At 46.2% G+C, this 22,424-nt stretch overlaps 1 protein-coding gene across 3 annotated transcripts in view; it reads right to left on the minus strand.

Moving 5' to 3' along the window:
- The window catches only part of ntrk2a (neurotrophic tyrosine kinase, receptor, type 2a), a 46,971-nt gene that overhangs the window by 9,848 nt on the left and 14,699 nt on the right, over window positions 1-22,424 (minus strand). For all 3 annotated transcript variants that reach the window (XM_055511547.1, XM_029161120.3, XM_029161119.3), the window contains 2 exons: window positions 4,877-5,065; window positions 331-461 (listed from right to left, as the gene is read on the minus strand). In XM_055511547.1, coding sequence (XP_055367522.1) covers window positions 331-461; window positions 4,877-5,065 — 320 coding nt within the window. The remainder of the gene's footprint in view (window positions 1-330; window positions 462-4,876; window positions 5,066-22,424) is intronic.

Consider the following 22,424-nt stretch of genomic DNA (forward strand, 5'->3'; position numbering starts at 1 on the left):
CAGCGAGATCCTGTTTCGCTGCAGACCAGCAGAGCTGCGTTGGGGCGCTAACAGCGCGGTTGATGGATGGATAACTGTGATGGAGGATGCACTCTGACTAACCATCTCATCTGACTCCGGAAGTCAGCGGTTTGAGTGTAATCCCACCTTTTGTTTACGGAGAACCTCTGGAAAGGAAGCGCCTTGGCAGCAACGAATGGGGAACGCGTAGGACGACCGGGAGCTCCTGGGAGTGCGTCCCGGGAGTTTTTAGACACAGAAAGTGCGGAAGGTCACTCACAACGAGAGACCGCATCACAGGCGTGGAACTAAAGGTGGAGGTCACTGTACCTTGACAGCCACGAGGATCTTCTCCTGGTCGGGGGACAGGTTGTAGCACTCAGCCAGGAAGACCTTCCCGAAGGCGCCCTCTCCCAGCTCCCTCTTCAGCACGATGTTGTGCCTCTTAATGTGTTGGACGACTGTCGAGCGAGTACAAAACACATTTAGTTTATTGCAAAACCACATGAGGCAGTGAGAGGCTGCAGCTCAGGAAGAGCAGGTGCATGCAGAGCGCCGTCCGCAGACAGACGGATGATCATTATTTAATGGGATGCGTTTTGTTTTTCTGTTGCTCTGATTTCGCAGAGAAGAAGTTAATTCACAGTTTTGTTGTACACTCATTTGTTCCACATTCCGCTCAGACGCATAATCCCTTCTTGCCTCCCGCTCACCCACACTTGGATCATAATCGGCAAACCTCCTCTCTGTGGCTAAATAACTCAGGACTCGGTGCCAGCTGATTTATAGAGAGTTTGGCACGTCATCGCGCTGAGGATTCAAGGTTTTATGCTACAGACTGATTAACAGTGTCCTCTCTGTAACCTAGCTAAGCTCTGCGCTGTTGACTGTGGGCCCGATGTGCAAGGAAGCACAGAACACACACACACACACACACACACACACACACACACACACACACACACACACACACACACACACACACACGCAGAGGACAGCCGAGATTTATCTGTGATGTGATTAAGAGGTGCATTTGAAGAAAAGCTGTCCACTCAGAATATCACATTAAAGCCCAGCTAGACTCTGAGAAGCTGCATCGATCTACACTGTAGGCTACTGGGGTCCACCATAACCCAATATTCAGCAGACAGCAGAGGGAGAGAGAGAGAGAGAGAGCGACCACTGGTCTACGTCACATATTCAGAAGCATCTAAATGTCAGTGTTACATTGTGGTGGTGTTGAACCCACTGGCCAAGGTTTACATATGTGCGCATTACACTGTGTCGTTGTCCAGGACAGAGTGGGTCTGGCTGCAGGAAATTAAACTCAGTGGGCAGTTTATTAGGCACTCGTAAGAAAACTAATATGGTGTAAGTGAAGTTCTACACTCCATTGTTTTAAAGAGGTACTGGAGTTTGGAGCCTGTAGTCTGTGCTGCCTTATACTGAGGCAGCAAAACAGCAGCACAATACAGTCAGCAACACAATAAATGAGTACATCATGAGCTGTTTCTCAGTTTTTTACCGGAGACTCGAGTAAATGATGCTACAGAATAAATAAAAAATCACTAGAGCAGAATTTTTGCTGCTGAAGCAGAGATTCTGGACCCTGAGCCGCTCGGTGCCGGACCGGCCTCTCGCGTTGGAGCCGTTCTCTGTGTAAACCAGCGGTTTAACATGCCAGTTATCAGCCCAACACTCACTTTCCAAGGTTTTTGTCAGATAGTGTTGCCATAGTAACAGGACTTTGTCGCGAGCGAGAGACACTCTACCTGCTGTTCTTTGAATGTTTTCCCTGGTTCCTTTGTCGCTCGCCGAGCGGTCGCAGCCGGCGCTAATGTAGACGCAGACTCAGCGCGTGGAGCTACTAAGGCAGGGAAGAAGTGCTTTGGTGCAGGAGCACGGGCATCTTAGAATCTTTCCCACCTACTGAAGCGGAGGGACTCTGTCGCTGCCCCTTCATGACATCACAAAGAGCAGAAATCCTGCCTGGGCTGTTCTGTTCAGTTCAAACAGCCCAGTAGCAGTTCGCAGGTCTGCAGCGAGTCCCTGTGCACAGCCCACATCCCCACAAGACCAAACTACCCACCATTTAACCAGCTAATTACCTCCTACTCTGGTTGTGTAATAGGCGCTCACCCATAAGAAATACCTCACACCACTTCCCCCTAATTAACAGCCTCAAACAGGAAATAAATTGATGTGTGCAGGCCATTGCTTCCCATCTTGCTTCTTTCTGCCGTGGCAGAAAGCTTTGGTGCTTTCACAGCACATCCTGCTGCGTTTAAAGACTGTCTTTCTTTTTCTTGTCTTTTTTTTTTTTTGCATTTACCATTCCTTGTTCCCATTCATTTTGCCTTTCACGCATTTCGGAGTTTCACACAATTATTGTGCACAGAAATGATTAACTTTTAAAGTTTGGTCTCCATCTGTTTCCCTTTGCTCATTTCCCATCATTCTTTCACTCTGCTTTCATTATTACACTCCATGTGCAGATTTCTTCTTCTCAATCAGTAAAAGTAATTAAGATTTAAAGAAATATTATTCCCCATTTACTAAACTTTATATTATTCTATGGTGTTTTCCTTAATTACCCACATTCACTCATCTTCCCTCATTTAGCATCTCTCCATCCAGCCTCATTATCCTCATCTCAGTCCCTGTCTTCGATCTTTTATTTCTCCTTCTCGCCATCCCCCTCAGCTGCGCCACCTATCACTTTTTAATCAACATCCTCTGAGCATTAGCAACCAGGCACATGTTCTCCCCACATTCTGCTGTTCCCTCATTTCTTTCTGTCACTTGTTTACAACATCACTTACAATATTAACATCAAGCGGAATAATGTTTCCCATGTACTCAGCTTTTTTTCCATCTGTCCCTCGCGTTGTCGCGTTGACCCATTTCTCCACGTCTCCCCACAGAGACACCTCTCACACCTATCATCCTTAATCAACAGCTCATAAGAACCAAAGGATTAATGTCTCGGGACATAATTATTCCCAGTTTGCCATCTGCCTCGTCTTCCCCGTGTGCTGCCCTCATCTGCTCTTTACTCCAACAGCCTGGAAAGCTTGTGTTTGCTACTTTGAACTGAGCAATGGGACGAGTCAAAGACACGACCGCGTTTGACAGATGCGCCGACAAGAAGAACAACAGAGGCTTCAAAACTCTTCCTCACATTCCTCATGAACCTAATGTCACGGCTGCTTTCCAATTGCTGCACCTCTTTCAGCCGCCGCACACGAACACGCCCTCCGTATCCGATTCCTACAAGTGTTTGTGTGTGCATGTGCGTGTCCAGGAACAATCCGCACGTGTTGACTTATGAATAACATTTTCCAGAACAAAGTTAATCCATGGCTCCCTAGACACAACAAAACACAGACCTCAACGGATCTGATGGGATGGAAAAGGGTGGAAGCATTGAAAGACACAGTGCACAAAGCCAAGAGGAAGGTGGGACATAAAAAGGGGGGAAATAGCCTTCAGTGAACGATTGCATCAATTAATGCACAGTTTACAATGTAAAACCTAAAACCTTGGGGACATTTGGGAGAAATATTATTAGTCAATAACCCGGATCCTGATTTTATAAAGATGCAGAAAAAATAGCCCCAATGAAAGAAGGCAAATCAAGACGGACTTGTTTTGCACTCTGGCCTAATAACGGCGTATTAATTATTACTCTACTGCCTCACTGGACCCGTGTGTGCAGGTAAACCCGTCGCTGTACAGCCATAATGCATGGCTCGCCTCTCAGCGCTGCTAATTCCTGCTGGGTGAGTTTGTTCTTGTTAATGAGGCGTTCTCTTCAGAGGTAAGCTGTACTGTTGTAGCTACCCCTAATTACATTCAGCTCCATCATCTCTGCAGAGTAATTGTTACTTTATTGCTGCCAGGAAGGGGCCTGTGCCATCTTTTAAGCTGAAATGTGCACCCGCCACTGATTTCTGCGATCGAAATTACAGGCTGCCCACTGCTCCAGACCGCTGTTTAGGAAGAATGCAGCTCCTGGCATTCAACCTAGTGTCACTTTGCCAAACTATCTCCATCAAAGGCTATTGTATGGGTCTGAAAAGGCAGCGTGCCAAATAATGGCCCTGATAGTATTTATGCAGCCTGTCTGTGAGTCAAGGATGCGCACGGAGGGAAGGCTGTAAAGGCTGTAATACACTAAAACGCAGGTGCATGAGGATGCACGCACACAGCACTGCCGTATTGACTCTCATTGATCCTCTGTGCTTTTATTCTACTCTTTAGGCTGTAAATCCCGCTCTGTCTTTCAGTTCAGTGCTGCAGGGGTCCCACCCCCAATGCCCCTTTATTATTCTACTGTACCTCCTCAGCCTAATGGTGCACACCCACACCCACAAATCCGTCATTTACTGCAACACAAGGCCGGTGCCTGGAGAAGCTTTTATTACTTGCCAATAATCATAATGTCATTGTGATGGACTGGGTCAATATCCATGTGTACTCGCTGTCTCTTCTGTCTGACCGTCAGGCCGCTTCTTCGCCGTCGCCGTCTGTTCTCCGCATATTTGTTATTTCTTCCATTTGTGTTTGTCTCCAGCTCTTTCGATCACGTTCTCTTTTTTGCGTGTCTGTTGTTAAATCTGCTGCGTCTACGTGTAGTTGTAGCTGCTGCCAAGAGTGACGGCTGACGGACACTTGTCTGTTTGTGCTCCCTGCAGCTCTGCTAATATGAGTCACACATGGACGTCTCACATTTATGAATGAGAAGGCAAGGGAAGCTGTTGCCATGGTAACACCCGTGTATCACACATGTGCAGTTAACTTCAATACCTGGGAGCACAGCTTCATACTAGATTTATGATTGTTTTAGGGCAATTGTGTCATGTATTTTACTCACACGTGTCTGTTTTGAGCAGGCTGTTCGTGCTCCTGAAGTACTGAGGATTTTCTATCACCGGAATCTTGGTCATGCCGATGATGACTGCGTCCGGGCCCATCTCTGAGGAAGACGGAGTGTTGCTGCCGTTTGAGACGTGATGAAGGGGAGACGCGGAGTCGTCATCGTTACTGATCACAGACGACGGTCCTGAGGGGGAGATGGGGACAAGCGGCGCTGAGTTCAAACCGTTTACCACAGGTTCACAGTGATTGTGAAACAACATTTGATTTGGTCGTAGTATGAGAACACGGGATAATTAATTAGGCCGCTAAGCTGTTATTAGCAGAGATTGGAGAGACAAGGATGCGAAGTGAAGAGGTTGACGTGTTATTAGTGATCACTTCTGAGAGACGCAGCATGATACTGTGGACGTTAGCTGAAGCAAAATGAGTTCATCTTCGTTTGATGAAAATGGGGAGGAACACGTAGAAAAGGCAAAACAAAGCCTGTTCGAGCCCAGAGAATTACACAGCGGCAGGATTTGAATGACATACAACAGACCACTGCAAAAGCTGGGGGTTAATCTGGAAACACAGGAGAATAATTAAGAAACAACAAACGTCTTCAGAGGACAAACTCTGTTTTCTTCCCGTTTGAGTCCAGTTTGCCAAAAAGCCATTCCTCTTCCAGAGACGCTGACAGCAGAAAATGCCAGCAACATTATGAAATGAAAACATAAATAATGGCACGAGGCGGACTGTGAGCCCAGCCCTTCACACACGGGGGTTTGCTTTGGCACGCGAAGGACGCCGTCATTAGGCTCCAATTAAGGCAGTGAAAACAGCCCATGAAGTTGACTCCGTGTCCACAAAGTTGTCAGCTAGAAAAAAAAAAATTACTCTCCAAACGTCGCAGCCAATTTTCTGTGTCTGTACAGTAGGTTGAGTTGCAACGCAAACAATATCAGCTTGTTTTCGCATCATGACATCAAACAGCGTTAACTTCAACACACGCAGGAATAAAGTGTGTGGGTTCTTCTGACCTGTTGCGCCCAACAATGGCCTTAATACTTTATATAAATGACCTCAAAGGATAGGTTATAGGAACATGAGCGCACATGAGCGCACACTGGGCTCAAATATTGATAGCTAAATCCAGAAATAGCAAAGTTTCACATCAGCTGAGAAATCATGTGTTTTTAATCTGTCTTTGAATATTGGATCCAGTGTCTTTCCGTTCGTATCTCACTAATTCATTGTTGAAGTCACAGTAAATGCTGCTCTGCAGTAATAAGTGAATTAAGCCTTATCATATCCCAATCATGAAGTTGGGTTTACTTCCTTAATTTCTGCTTTGATGAGACAAAATAGTATAATTATGAAACAAAGTAGACCTAAATAAATTGAAATGATGCGTGGTCACAATGGCCAGGTCAGTGTCTTATTTTCTATATTATCATTTTATTAACAGCTGGTGACAAAACGCTAGTACACAAAAAGGAATCAGTTGCTTCACAGCCTCAGCTTTTTGGAGTTATAGTCTCATACCTCTTACTGTAGGTAATGCATTTTTGCAGGATTGCCCGATGCAGTGTGAAAACCTTTGTGTGTGCGTCTGTGTGTGTGTGTGTGTGTGTGTGTGTGTGTGTGTGTGTGTCTGTGTGTGTCTGTGTGTATTTAAGGCTCTCCAAAAGTGCATAATTGACTTCTCTCATCTAGTCTCTGTTTTTCATCAGCTCTTCACTTCATTTGTCAGTTCAAGAAAAATAAAACAGAGACAAGTCAGAGCATGGAATCCATCAGAGACAGGGAAGCCCAGGATTTCACTCACACCCAAACCTAAAGCCGTCCTTCTTCAGACCTCTTTAAGAAATGAGCATAACCCAGTAAACATTGAATTATGAGTTGTAATTAATTTCCCATGAGCCCAAAACGCAGCATATCTCCCTCATGTGGTCGGCTCTGCAGAATTAGACCTCCGGCTGACATCTCTCATTTCCTCCGTCCCCGGCCTCGCATCGGGCTCTAGTGCCGCTAACAGAGCTCGATGGAGAGTGGGAACCGGAGAGAGTGTGTTTGTGTTTGTGTGGGGAGAATTAAAAAGGCGTGGAGAGGGATGGGGACAGAGGACAACAGAACAATAGTCTGGATTTGTGTGTGCAGAGAAGTGCAAACTTCAGTGTAGGTGTGTTTGTGATGTGATGTCCTTGAGCATCTTTCTCTGTTCACGGCTGCACTTGAATGCTAATGTCTCACTTTCAATAAGAGAAGCCTAAAGGCCCATGAAAGGGAAGTGAAAGATTAAAACCTCACAAGTGCTGCGGTGAATTAAAAATATTCCCACAAAATACTGACTTACTCCAGCCCAATACACAAATGTCATATTGTCACACTTTGATACTGTAAAAGAAAACAGCTGTTTGTTTTCAGTTCTAGTGGACGTTGAAATTTATATAACAATTTAATAAAAAAAGGACTTTATTTTTTATTTTAATTAATAAAATGAAGAAGGAGAAGAAGAAGAAGAAGAAGAAGAAGAAGAAGAAGAAGAAGAAGAAGAAGAAGAAGAAGAAGAAGAAGACAATTTTTTTTAATTAGTCAAACATAACAGAGATTTCTTTAAACAACCTAAAAGAAAAATGATCAAGTGCAATGGATAGAGACAAAATGTAAAACTGTAGAGCTGAAAGCTTTTTTAATGATAAACTAAACAAAGTAATAAAACCCTAACCTTGTTTTTCTCCATTCTTTTAAACCCCCATTTGACAAGAGTTTGTTTAATTGTAAACAGTTTGTCGTCTAAAACTCCAAGGACGATGCAATAGGCAAAATCATTTGAATGAGGCCTGATTCGCTCTCGTTTTTTTTAAATAAATGAAGAAATGTGCATTTATGGCTCCAAGAGTTTAATTACTCTCTTTTCAGTAACAAAAGGAAAAAAAAACATGACACACACACGGGAAAGCAGGTTATTGTCTGTCAGTATGTGTGTGTTTGCATTGGGAGGGGCTGAAGATCATTAACACAGAGAGGTCCCAGGGTCAGATCGTTAAAAATACTGTTAAGATGAGGTCTGTGTGTGTGTGTGTGTGTGTGTGTGTGTGTGTGTGTGTGTGTGTGTGTGTGTGTGTGTGTGTGTGTGTGTGTGTGACGTGACGTGGAGTGAAAGGGAGGTGGCAGCGGGTCCACTGGGAGTGACTGGGTAAACGGGGGATGAAAGGATGTAGAGATGAGAGGTGGAGGACCCAACAGAGGGAGATCGACAGCAGAGGTGAAGGTTTAAGTGGGGTCGGGTTGTGACCCAGCGTTGTTAATAGACATGGAACTGATGTTTAAACTGGTGGAGACTGGAGCTCCTCACAGCCTGGAGAGGACAAACCAGGGGTTAACAATCAATGAGTGACACCTGCTTGGCTTTTACTTCTGGTCAGAGTTGGAGCGCTGGAGCTGTCCAGTACCAGTACCAGTACCAGTACCAGTACCAGTACCCGTACCCGTACCAAACCCGTCCCACAGTCACCGTGGGCAGCTTTGTGGTTAGTGAGGTGCTACTGAACTGGATGGATGTGATGGTAGCAGCAGTAGCAGCAGTAAGGACAGCAGGAACAGTGTGGTTCCTTTCTAAGTCCTCCAGAGCTCCTACTGGGGGGGGGGTGGACCCAAAGTGACACGCCGCTGATGGAAATAGCAGCATAAAACTGAGCCATTGTAGCTGCGGCGTCGTCCCTCTGAGTCTTGATTAGATTCGCACGCCGCCACGAGCGGCCCCGCGTCTGGGTGAGCAGCTGTTTCTGTCGGGGGACGATGACCAATGCTGCCGTCCAATCGCAGCGCCCGCCTGAGTTAATGGCCTCGGAGCCGCTCCGCTGGAGGGGCTGCGTTGAGTGCTGGAAATGAGACGCTTGGTGAAAGCGAGCAGATGTGCTCGGCCGCCGCTCGCTGCCTCTCCGTCCTTGTCAGGAGAGTGGAAGAATCGCTTCCTGGCAAATGTTTAGGGGGATAATGGGAGCTTAAGTGGCGCGTGGCGTAAAAGCAGGTGTTGAAATATTTAGAGTCTCATCTTTGCTGCGAACTTGCATTGCACTTGTATTGCACATACTGTAACATGCTAGGTGTAAGAAGCACATCTGGACGGAGGCTTGTGGAGGGAGCGACGCTGGAGCTCAGCTCGAATGATGACTGTGAGCGACTGTATTGATCTGTCTTAGCGCTTCTGGGTTCGGCTCAGACGGACTGAAGCTGTTTACCGCCGCATGTTGCCCGGGGCGACGGATGATGAGAGGCTGTCGGGGGATTTATGGACATGGGGGCCTGTCAGTCATTCTATTGAGAAGCTTGAGTGTCTAACGTGCAGCGAGAAACGCAGGCGCCCATAGGAGGGGATGATTTGAGGTTACAGCATCGTCAGTAGTTAGGTTTGCTCACACACGCGATGATTGTTGGCCTGTTGGTTGAAGGTAACACCCAACGCATGCCAAAAGCAGCCGGTGGAGCAAACTGCTGCCGCCGCTGACCCCAGAGGCCTCCGCGACCCCTGAAGCCCTTCACAATACACACACACACACACACTCACAGATGACTGGTAACACGACGCCTACGGTCTCTAAACGGTGCTGTCACCCCACCGAGCACAGGAAATAATCTATCGATCCAAGAGGAAGAAGCGTGGAGAGATACAGCAGAGAAAGCTAAAGGAGATGAAGGGGGGAGAGGAAGCTGAAATACTGTAAGGGAAGAAGGGAAGAGAATATTCTTTATTCTGGAAACCTATTTCCCAAATCAACTGTCTTTGAGGAGTGGAACCTTCTAATCACTGTCCACCTCGGAAAAGTCTAGGTCGAAGTGAATGTAAAGACAGATGTTGGGCTTTTCCTTGTTTTTTCAGCAATGTTTAAGAGTTTAAGAACTAAATGTTTTGGTCTGTGCTTTAGTTTTGCATTTGTAAGCTTGGTTATTTAGTGGCATGGCTGTATTGAAACAGAACCTGGGTTTGAGACCTCGGGAGTTTCAGCGAAACCAACTAGACAAGTGAGAACAAACAGACCTTGGTTTGGACTAGAGGGACAGTGGCACGAGGAGCAAGAAGGCGTTCGGCAGCCAAGATGAGAAGACAGGATCGCGCAGCGGGCGGGTAGAATTTCCTTGACGCTGCAGATAGGTAGATGTCCATGAATCAGCCTGTACAGGCCCCACATCCTCCTCCTCTTCGGCCTAATGCAGAGGGCCGCGGTATCACGTTCCCCCTTCCTCGGAGCCAAGCACCGGTAAAAATAGCCGTTTCCTCCTCTCTGTGCATCTGTCTCGCGTCGTGTATCTCCTTTCTCATCTCCGTGCGTGTGTCTGCCGCCTCGCTCTCTGTCGTCACGCTCCTGTGTTTTTTCCCACATCCTCCTCTCTTCCTCTCTCTTTCTTCCACGTTGCCTCCTCAGTCTGATCTCTTCTATTTATAATATTCAACCCGCAGTCACCTTCTCATATGACACGCTGGAAGAGCGATTCCTCCTCCTCCGAGGTGGTCAGAGATGAGAAATGAAAAGCCTTTGTTGTTACAGTAGATCTTCTATAACATCAAGTCTTTGAAAAAGAAATCTCTCTATTCATAACCTTTTAATCTGCAAAGCACATTTACTTACTGTTAAGGTTCACCTTTACAGCACTTGCCAGGTACAATACTTGTATTAAGTGTTTCTTTGATAATTACAGCACTAAATGCTATTATTATATAATAGTTATTACTATTAGATATTACTAGAACCATGTATATTAAAGGTATTATACGTACAACGCACTACTAAGTAATAATACAACACAGACACATTTGTGAATCTGCTAATGTTTTTTTTGTTTGTTTTCAATTATGAAAAAATTAGATCCGCTTTACTTACGTAAATATTCTTCTTTTGAAAAATGTAACTGGTTCCAAGACATCTGGTGTTGCTCTAGAAAGTATGTAATCATCACAGCATGACTTGAACTATTAAACTTACATAGACAGTGAACACACGGTCACTTATTGACGGCTTCAGACGTTAAAGCCCAGCGTTAGCAGATGTGCAGAAACGTGATTTACTAAGAAAAGGCGAGGACAATATTCGAGAATTAGGATTTGGCTTTGGCTTTAAGGGCAGAACTGGGACAAAAGCATTCAGTAGAGTTTACTGTGTCTACCTGAACCTTTTGTTCTGATACATAAAGGATGTCTCAGAACAGGGGCTGACACACAGATTCACTCGTAAAAGCTGTGGCACCCTCAGATTAAAAAACACACGTAACACAGGGGCACTGATAAATTATTCTTTTTATTGAAAGGTAAAAGGCCTTTTTCTGATGCAGGAAACGGTTTAAATGAGCCTTTTAAGCAAATTTACAAAAAAGTAGCTTCTTGAACGCAGCTTTAATTTTCATCGCAGCTTTTGTTGCCTTGATGCTGAATACGACACGACCTACAATGTGTGTGCATGTTTGTATTGTAGCAGTATAAAGGCCACTGTGCAGTTGCTATATATTTATATTTGCAAGGTTAGACACTTGGGAAATGTGCTGCAGTTAGAGGATGAAAAATGGGGTACGTCACAACCACAAGGAGTTAAAACAGCTCAGCTATAAAACAATAAAGCTGCATCATGGAATGTAAAAGGGGACACGTGCCAAATAAAATCACAGCACACACAAACACTACTGTCATGGTTCCCAGTGTTAGCAGTTCAGCTTTTAAACATTACGTTACAAAGTCTAATGTATCCAGTTTACAATGGTCCAGTATTAAATATGTACAATTGTGTGCAAAACATCAAAAGGATCAAAGGATCGAACCCTAAAAGACCCTTGTGTCACATCCAACGTGGGTCATTATAGAAACGCCAGGAGTTGACTTACTTATAGCTTGAATTTTAAAACCAGCAGCCTGAAATATTTTAAAAATAGCTTTTACAGTTTGAACCAAAATGCTGCATGCGTCGTCGTCCTGGAAGTCTTGACCGAGCGCCACAGCCAAACAGCCTCTCATGTGTTTCTGTTCATTCACTTATTAGGACGTTGACCTTGTAGAAAGCAGCCAGCGAGTTTAACTAAGCACAAAGACGGGGAACGCGCCGAGCTTTGCCGACTGGCAGCGGCTGTAGAGCTCTAAATTATCACGATCCACAATTAAAAGTTTGTCTCCTCGTCGGATCCAAACAATATGATGCTCTCCAGTGCCACAGCGACCTCAGCTGTAGTATGGTAATAGAAGAGTCATGGCCTGTCTGACACCTTCAAGGTAAAAACAAAAGAAAAATAGAAAATATAGCCTTGTCAAGCAGAATTAATGGCAGGTTGATGCCAACGGAAGCCAGCGGACATCTGCCTGCAAACGTGGGCCACGGACTTGTAACTACTTTCATGATCTATTTCCAGTTGACTAAGGCGCACTGGAGTTTAGGAGAAGATTATTTATTACGCTGTCATCCCACTGGCTGGTGTCACATGAAAGCTACAAATTAAACTGCAATTTCCCTCAAGGCACCTGGGATCAATAAAGGTCTGTTGTGTTCTAAGCCAGAGTGTAAACTGAAAACGCTCTTTCTAAGCTCCGGGCTTCCAGAAACGAGAAGATACAAATGAGATGAAAACACTCTGTATCAAAGTAAGTAAAGAGCCCATAATAGCCACTCTTTAAGCCAGTTGGGCTCCATGAAGTTGTGTCAGTGTAAAATTGTGCAGACTTGTACTGTAGTAATGGACATACAGCACATCAGCACATGCTGCAGAAATGATAGAATCCTGCTGCTAACGACTGAATATCTGTCTTTCCTCACCCTGTCAGTCACTGACAGCGAGACCATAATGTTGGGTTTATACAGTGCTAATTATGGGCTAATTCATAGTTTTCTATGATGATGATTAATCCCCAATATAAACTATTTCTAAAAGCGTAGAAGCATTTTCCTTCCTTAATATAATGACTCCAGCTGTAAAGACCAACACTGCAGCATACTGTATGTCGAGTAGAGGCACCGCACTTTAAACAGCTAATATACCAAATTATTTACTTGGTATACACCAGTTTTACATCAGTGAAAGTGCAGTCTTTTTGTTCTATTAATGGATGCAGAGTCTCTGCTGAAGTGCACATTCTTAACATAATGTAATTTAAAAAAAACCCATCAGATGTTGTTTTTGTGTGAGTAGTTGGACTGTGTGGGTCTCGGGATAAACAAGGTTACGCTCGAAAGCCCGATTGGCTTCAAAGATTGTCTGGCACACAGTAACCCTGTCACAAGCGCGTCCAATAAAGTACATCTGCTCCGACATCAGCCTCTCTCACTCCAGCGCTGGTGTGAGCCTCTCTCCACGTGCACGCGTCACCTCGGCGCGAACGTACTGGAGTTTCTACGTTACAAAAAACGCATGCACACACAGCTGTTGGGCATCTTCGAGCTCGTCGTGAACGCCCCTGTCGCTACTCTGTGACAGTGCACACGTGTGCGTTCTATTACACAGATGTGCGCGACGGCATCTGTCTCTCAGAGCGGAAAAGGAACAGCTGATTAATTTACCAGAAGGGCTCAAAGTGTGTGTCGGTGAGTGTCTGTGCGGCACGCTGACAAGACGTTGAGAGGACGTCTTTATTATGTCGAACAGTAAAAGGATCAGATTTCCCACAGAAATCCTGTGATTTTGGGAGCCGCGCAGGGAAAGCTGCTCGGCGGCGGGTGTTTTGACAGGTGTGGCGAATACCTGCGAAAGTAATTTGATGGTAATAGAGCAGTTTGTGCTTCCCAAATCGCCGGGTACCGTGCTCTGCCACTCCTGGTGTTAACAGTCTGTAATGAAGACTTTCAGAAACATAGTTTTCCTTTTTAGCATTTGATGCACGCGGGAGCCAGATAATTGGAAGCGGAGCCATTTTCTCTCAAATGCATTTCCGTATCTCTGATCACTTTTATTACTCGCTCTGACTGTGGCTTGAAGCGGCGTCGGCTACACTAAGGAGGATGCTGCTGCCAGATTCAAACAAAAATCACTTCTTTTTTTTCCATCAAAGACACTTTTTCTTCCCTAGTCTACAAAGTAGCGTTGGTTACTCATTTTAATGAGCCTCCAAACTTCTTCCCGCTGTCCTGCTTTGTTCTTTTAGTTTAACGGAACCAGAGAGAGCAGCACAGTCTGTTTGCCTGGATTTGCTGTCATTATGTATATAATATTATCTATATTATATATTAAATAAGGAAAAACTGTCATGGGTGATGCTTAGAATCAAGAGTCCAGGTACTGCATTTGCATTTGGGTCCAAGGTGCACACTGTATGACTGGATGTGTCTGACAAGCCGACTGTGATTGTTTAATGCCTGAATGCCTTTCATTCCCTACACACATGCAAACATGTCATTTATGCCTCCTCCCTTTAGTCTGTTGTGTGTCCGTCTGCTAGTGAGAGACCACCTCCACTGGGATGTTCTGAAACAACACACAGCCTGAAGAAAAACACAGAAACAAACAGTAACAAAAAACACCAGCCAAATAATAATAATAATAATAATAATAATAATAATAATAATAATAATAATAATAATAATAATAATAATAATAATAATAATAATAATAATAATAATAATAATAATAAGGGTCAGGAGAGTGGTCTAGCTGCTAGTGTCAGTATCACAGAGAATTTTGCTTAGTATTTGTTATAAAGGTTTCTTTGTAGTGCAGGATTTGAAAAACAACACAAAGCTGTGAAGAAGCCACTTACTGTGTTTCAAGACACATACGTCTGTGTACAGTAAATAACCCTGTGTTGCTTTTCAGTCCTTTACTTGACCGTGAGTGAAGAATTATCTGGGTTAAAAGGTTTAGTACTAGAACAGAGAGGTTTAGTAGCATGTCGAGTAGCGGCGACATGTTCATGTTGTTTACGTATAGTTCGTCTAATTGTAGGAAAGTTGCACCTAATGAACACAGTTCAACCGTCCCTGTGTGTGTGATAATGTCACATATATTTATTTATCAGCCAACACCAAAAGGTCAGAGTCACTCTAGACCTGGACGCAGCGTCCAGCAGCTGCAGTAAAGAGCTTATTTGTTTAAAACACTATTTACCCACAAAAGAGGTAAAGTGACCTTTTACCAAAACACGAACAATAACCCCATCGATCGCGCACACATTTAAACTTCGCTTTACAGCCCTTGAGCTTCCCACTGCACTGCAATCAATAGGCCCACTCATACATACTCAGAACACCACGCCGTTCTAGTTAGCACAACAACTGCTTCCACTTCCTGCAAACACACACACACACACACACACGCGCACGGAACTCATAAAGGACGATCAGATGCGTGTTGCTCTGCGGAGCTGATAGCGGCACCTGGTGCGTCGCTGGTTGGAGTCTGCGCCAGACGAGCAGCAGAGCCTTATCTGTGTTGGAGGATTACTGTATGTGTGCATTAGCGTCCTGTCAGGCCATGATAGGAGGCTGAGCCAGACACAGGGAATAAAGCCCCTCTGCTGGATGTGACAGTACGGTGTGAATGCATTCCAAATGTCACCGGGAAAAAAAATGACAAATGTCACCAAAAATTAATTAGGAAGAAGAAAATAACACAAACACAAACAAAGTTGGAGCAGAGTTTGTGCGCGAGAGAAGTGAGTCACGGCTCGTAAACATCAAACGGGCGACGGGAGAATGAAAGGCTCCATCGCAGGTGTGGCACAGCAGCGGTTTCATTTAATTTGACCCCGAGGACACCGCGGGGGGGTGGGGTTCTGGTTCTGGTTCTGCCTCCGATGGTGTGGACCTGGTGTTTCCCCGGCGCGCCTACAGCGAGGGGGCGGTTACGGCAACGTGCAAATATGGATGTTATTGTGCACAGCCTGTGGGGAAGGGCCTTTGACTGGACAGAGATAATTAGTGTAACTCAAAAAAATAATCAGGGCCAAGGGTCAAGGAGGGGTCGCAACCGTGTGCCCAGCCTCCGCTCATCTGCTTCCTCAGCCAAACTAATGAAGCTTCGCCAGTCGGAGAGAAGCGCCCGGCGCGCGCTGGATCGCACGCGTCCTGCCGTGAAATAAAACCTCCGTGGATGCAGGTATCAAAAAAAAAAAAAACAGCGTTGTTAGAGAAGATGCAGAGCAGAAGCAAAGAAGAGCAGGCAGGAAGCGGCCGACGCGTGAGCCGGGACGGGAAGGTGACGGAGGAGCGTGTTCCAGGCAGCTGACACGCGGTGATAAAAGACGGGCCGAGCGGAGCCAAGAGCAACAAGCTGCTCGCTCGCCCGCTCTCTCTCTCCCGCTCTCTTACAGGGTTCGTCATCTCTGCGCGGTGGAAATAGAGAGAAATTAGCAGCCGACTACAAGCAAACACGGGCTTCTTCCCACACTCTGAAGCAGCGGCGTTAAAGACAATATCTGCTGCGAGTTTCCCTCGGGGAGAATGTTTTGACTGGGATCGCACGGGGAGGCTTCAATCCACCAGAGGCCTCCGGGCTGTGATTTCTCTACCTGGGCTGGATGTGCAGCGGTAGTTAAGTGGATCGACGGTCCCGGGATGCTGCAGAGGAATGCACCGTCAGAGGATTTATGGGTATCACTCAGGGCCTCCATGTTTCCATGGTTTATGGTGTGCGTCTATAGGACACAGACCATCTCTGAGCTGCCTGTGTTTCCCAATCCAGCTAATGGCTGAGTTTCCTCCAGGCACCGGTTTACATCTGTTCTGGTCAAACACTGCGTTTTCCACGTGTTTGTGTTTTGTAAACCGTGGCATCGGATGATAAATGAAACCAAATGTACAGGGACGCTGGTGCAGACCCTTCACTTCCCTCATAGCTCTATTTATAGACCCGCACCTGTTACGTGCTTTATAGCAGGTGCTGTACGTCATTTAAAGGCGGCACGTGTTGGCACTTTATATGTTTCTGTGTCTCGGTGTTTCACAGCGCAACCCACACTCACAGCTACTTCCAACCATCCGAATCTATATGAGCAGGATTTCTGGCTGCCAGTCGTTGTCCTTGTAGGAGGGGTGAAAAATGTTTTAATTCCATGACTCACTTGATAAACAAAGACATTAAGTGGGTTAAAAGATCTCTCAGCTGGAGGCAGCATGCTGCTCTAATGAACTCCAGCTTTACAACTCCACTTCTTTTGTCTCGACCGCTGGCTTCAGTCGGTCCCAGGTGTCGCTTCCACGTGTGCGCTCGTGTGCGTATGCGTCCAAAGGCAGTGATTCACTGCTCTCCCCGACTCAGCTACAGATAATGATTTAGCTTTGGAGCGGCGCAGGTTGCCAATGACGCAGGTTGCCATGGCAACAGCATGCAACGGGCAGCGGAAGTTGGCCGCGTCACACGGCAGACCTTCTGACAACGACATGCTAACGCTGGTCCCTGACATGCAGTAAAGAGTGCCTTTAATGCTCCCGCGTATGCAGGAGAGTCACAGCAGATACAGGCAGTTTGTCACAACTAGAGTAAAAGCCTGAGCAACAAGCTCAGGACCATCCACTAGATCCATCTTTGTCTTTGTGTCAACCAGTTTCTAAAGGCCGCAGGAACATGGTTTAGTCTAGTAGGTTTGGTTTGGTCTGGTCTGGTTTGATAGGGTCCAGTCTGGTCTGGTTTGGTTTGATGTAGTCTAGTTTGATGTGGTCTGGTCTAGGTCTAGGTCTAGTCCAGTTTGTTTGGTTTGGTCTGGTCTGGTTTGATGTGGTCTGGTCTGGTTTGATGTGGTCTGGTCTGGTTTGATGTGGTGTGGTCTGGTCTGGTCTGGTTTGATGTGGTCTGGTCTGGTTTGATGTGGTCTGGTCTAGTTTGATGTGGTCTGGTCTAGGTCTAGGTCTAGTCCAGTTTGTTTGGTTTGGTCTGGTCTGGTTTGATGTGGTCTGGTCTGGTTTGGTGTGGTCTGGTCTGGTTTGATGTGGTCTGGTCTAGGTCTAGGTCTAGTCCAGTTTGTTTGGTTTGGTCTGGTCTGGTTTGATGTGGTCTGGTCTGGTTTGATGTGGTCTGGTCTGGTTTGGTGTGGTCTGGTCTAGTCTGGTCTGGTCTGGTCTGGTCTGGTCTGGTCTGATCCGGTTGGTTTGGTTTGGACCAACTCCAGCTTCTCTCCGAGGGGCCGAACCTGCAGAATGCTGTTGTACTCGGATGGTTTGGCTGAGAGGCGTCATACGGGTTTGGACATGTGCTGGTGCATGAGGGAAAACACTCGAGTTCTGACTGACAGCCTGCCTTCCAGCACACTCTGCCTCTCAGACACACAAACACTGGAAAACTCCAGGCTTCTGCTTCTACTTTTGACATTTTCTTTCAGCGCCTGGCAGATCCATGCTTTTCTCACTCATAGTCGTGTGCCCACTATTTTCCAACTCCCATGCAAAGACACACATGAGCTCTAAATGCATTTCCCTTCATTTTCCAGTCCCAACCCCCAAAGGCTGCATCCTACACCACTGTCTCAGTGAATCTGAAATGTAAGTCATTTTCAGTCCAAAGTCAAAAGATTTATATTGTTCTGTCAGCAGACAATACACATGTACTATCAGCATTTGATGTACAATTAAACAGCAATCTTGATTGACAGGCTGATTGTACAAAACAGAAACAGAGGAGTCAGTTCATCGTTTGCATTTCTCAGTGTTTCTCACATCAGTGTATTGTTTTTATTTCCATCCTTTCCCACATTACTCAGTCGTGCCCCTAGTCTCCACCTCCCTTCAGCGCACACACAAACACACACACACACACACACACACACACACACACACACACACACACACACACTGCAGAGCTGCTGACCTTAGCGTTAAGCATTAATGGGAAGACAAGGCCTAGAAGATGGAGGCATCCTGGTCCAGTCTGAACAGGCTCAGTCAATTGATCTATCAATAAACCTCTCCTCAACATCTTACAGTGCCATTCCCAATCGCTCACTCTCTCCCTTCCGTTTCCTTTTTGTCCCTGCCGTGTAGAAAAACGCTGCACTGATGCACAAATACTCAACAAAATCAGCCGCACGCAGTCAATTTTGCTGTTGTGCATCTCAACCGAGCCTCATACATATTCAAGGCAACTGGGGCCGTGTGTGTGTGTGTGTGTGTGTGTGTGTGTGTGTGTGTGTGTGTGTGTGTGTGTGTGTGTGTGCCGCTCCAGCCTCTGTCCGCGTGCGGCGGCGCCGATCGATACCCGAAGCCTCATTAACGCAGCACGTCGGCCGGCGTTCACTGTACCGCCCGGAAAAAGCCACCTTGATGCAACGTGTGCACGAGCGGCGGCAGCGGTGACATTTACAGAGACCAGCGGGAACCTGGCAGGAAACATAAGCTGAGGACAAATGTCACCGTCATGACGCCAAAGACGACCTGACAACAAACACACAAAGTCAAACCATACAACGTGGCCCTGAGTCGGTGACTTTCATTTACTGTTTGAGTTCCAGTGGCTCAAACCTGTAGCAACATTTATATAAGCATTATTATTAGTGTCAGTTTAGGGATAATAAATAATATTACTATGTAAATTATAAATCAATGTCATTTTTGTATTCATGCATTGTTGTGCATCAGAGATTTATCTGTATCGTTATTCTTCAACCATTTCAAATGGCGTCACAGTGAATTATAGCACATTGGTGTTTGTTCAAGACACACCACATCGTGTCCACATCGAGAAGTGCAAATCTTTGGTTTCTTCACAGCCACTGAAACTCCACTGCTTGACTAAACAAATAGCAGCTCAAGGTCCTGTGTGGTGAGAAACGCGGAGCGGTTTACACTTTGAGGCGCCGCCCGCTAATATGCAAAACTAGATGTTGTTTTCTTTTGTTGGGTGGAATGTTTGCTTTAATAAAACCCCAGACCTTCGCGCAAACATTTGCAGAGTCTGTCTGTGTTTCGGAGAAAATGTAATTATAAATATTCTAAAACACGTTGTCAGGACGAATTCCTCTTCTCCGAACAGTCACTGACGGCATTTGTTAAAACAAAATAAAAGCGTCTGCCTTTGTTTCGCCGCGTCTCGGGCTGACGAGACCGTTCTTTAAGGATTGATCGGCGCTGACAGGCCAAAAGCCAACTAAAAAAACATTACAGCAAAATGATACCCAATAATAAACTAATGTGCCACCAGAAAAGCTCAACCCAGACGCTGGAATCTCTAATGTCCCAGATATGTAGCTAAACTTGGAAATAGAGCATGTGCTTAGTAAGTTTAATGAGCTGAGGTTTCCTTGTATGACCATTTAAAGCCCCATTATGTTCTCTAATATGAACGCGAGCTTTAAATGGGAAAATAAAATGATGTCACTTGAAGTAGTTTCCTTCGGAAGTGGAAAATAATCTGATTTATAAATCTGAAAGCCTGAATCCTCAGCTGCTCTGGAATTATTTCATCTGGGCTTCGCAGAAACGACAAGAACATGTCCACCATGTCCTGTACTGTTCCCACACTGCACTCCCAGTTTCAACTATCTAATTTTTCACAGCTCTGACTGTTTGCAAAGGTCAGACCAATACGAGACAGGAAATGATGTATGGCTGCACAATGGAGTCCTTGACAGAGATGAGAGGAGAAAGCCACACCAGCTCACGGTCTCTGTCTGCCACAAACACTTACTGTCTCTTTCCCACGTGGGAGCTCCACATACTGTCCTCTTTAAAAATACAGAGAATAAATCAACAATTACTGCTCACATCCACTCAGCTGGTTCACAAAGGACTTTCTGCAGCGGGACACAGCTGCCATGTGAGCAGCAGGAGTTGGTCCAGCGCTGGTCATCGCCGGAGCGCAACAAGCACAAGCGGTCGGAGCTTGTCTCAGCCACTTAGTGGGAATCACACTGTATGTGGACCCTCTCACGTCTGTGTCAGTTGTTTTGAATGAGAAGCCGCTGTGAGCCACTCGGTTCTGTCCTTTCAAATGACTGATTGGGACGTGTTTGTTATTGCCTGTGTGTGTGTGTGTGTGTGTGTGTGTGTGTGTGTGTGTGTGTGTGTGTGTGTGTGTGTGTGTGTGTGTGTGTGTGTGTGTGTGTGCCCCAGATGTGCACATAAACACACGTTTCACTCTGGCGCGCATCATTCGAACGCACCAACGAACTGACCTTTAAACGCGTCCTTGCTGTTTATAATTGGCTAAAGACGCGCGGGCAGCGCTACTATCGGCTGCGGTCGAGGCCTGGAGAGACAGAGTGAAACAGCTGAGTGGATTAACCTCCTGGGCGTCTCTCAAAGCAGCGGAGAGCGGCGGGAATCATTCAAGGTGCGTTGTGTGTAATGATGTGTTCCACAGGCGCAGCCGCGATCAGCTGACTTTTCACTCGGAGCTTTAATATCACTAGCATTCAGCTGCAGCGCCGGAGCACGTCTTCTCGGTGCTCGTTTTGAACCCTAAGACGTGGCGGCGGCGCTGGCGCTCTGAGCACGCTCAGTGACCTTGAGGGTGTCGCGCTGACCGATCAGCCGCGCGCGAGCGGCAGCGAGGCGGAGGCGGACGGGGAGAAAGCTGAACCCGACGGCGATGAATCATTGATAAGCGGACGCGAGGGTCTCCGGCCGCGGCGGCGTCTCTTTTCCTCCGCGCCGCCGTTTCCCTCTCGTTCCCTCCCTACAGGTGCGGTGAGGACAGGAACACATGGAGATGCTCTGCTCTCAGATCCACTGGTTCATCCGTCTTCCTCCCAGGCCTCTCTGCTGCCAGGTGGTTTTGTGGAATTCTGCGGCCTATTCCTTTTGCTCTGTACCTCAAGGTCCCCTTTTTCCAGCTTTATAGCATTCGCAGACCTTTTTGTTTGCGACTGACCGCATTGTTACTGCGTGGAGCTGATCGTGCAGTAGTCTGCAAGTCTGTAATGTGAAGTTTGTTTTATTAGGACTGTATCTTCCGGGTCGTTTGTGACCAAAGCGGATCCAAAGTCCAGATCCAGATCCGACAGTGCTCCTCCAGAAGTTTGTCCAATGTATTTTCCATCTGTCGTCTCACTTCGCTGTCAGAATGTTTAAGCCTGAATCCCACAAACACTAAATGGGAAAGCTGCTGTGGAGTTGAGTAATTCAGGGGTTTTCAAGCCGTCTGACTGGACCCTTCACTTACTGTAAGTCTGACTTTGGTTTTAATGCAGAACTAGTGGTTGGGGGTGTTTGTCCTACTGTAGCTGGGGGTGAGAGTAGAGAAGTGACACCAACGCTTTTCCTGTTAGACGTCAACACTGCGACAAAGCTCTTCCTGCTGAAATCTGAAACTCCTTCGGAGCATTTATCGGAAGAAAACTTTTTGAAGCACGTGAACACGTTCCACATTTCATCCTCATTCTTTGTTCTGGTGAACACAGAAGACGCTGCTTCCGATGCCAGAGCAGCTGTACCTCATTGAAGGAGACGCACACCTGTTCCCTCTTATGAGCTCAGCGTTCACAGCGAGATCTTACGCTCGTCCACACAAAGCGGGACACACTGTCCTTATGCAGAAGGCGGCGATTGTGTGAGCTTTCAATGATGCTGAAAATGATGCAGCATTCAGCATATTAGCTTCTATTATGCTCCGCTGTATAAATCAGATGGAAGAAGTCAGTTTTACCTCGAATGAGCCTTTAACATGGT

Source organism: Betta splendens, chromosome 9, assembly GCF_900634795.4.
Source record: "Betta splendens chromosome 9, fBetSpl5.4, whole genome shotgun sequence".
NCBI lineage: Eukaryota > Metazoa > Chordata > Actinopteri > Anabantiformes > Osphronemidae > Betta > Betta splendens.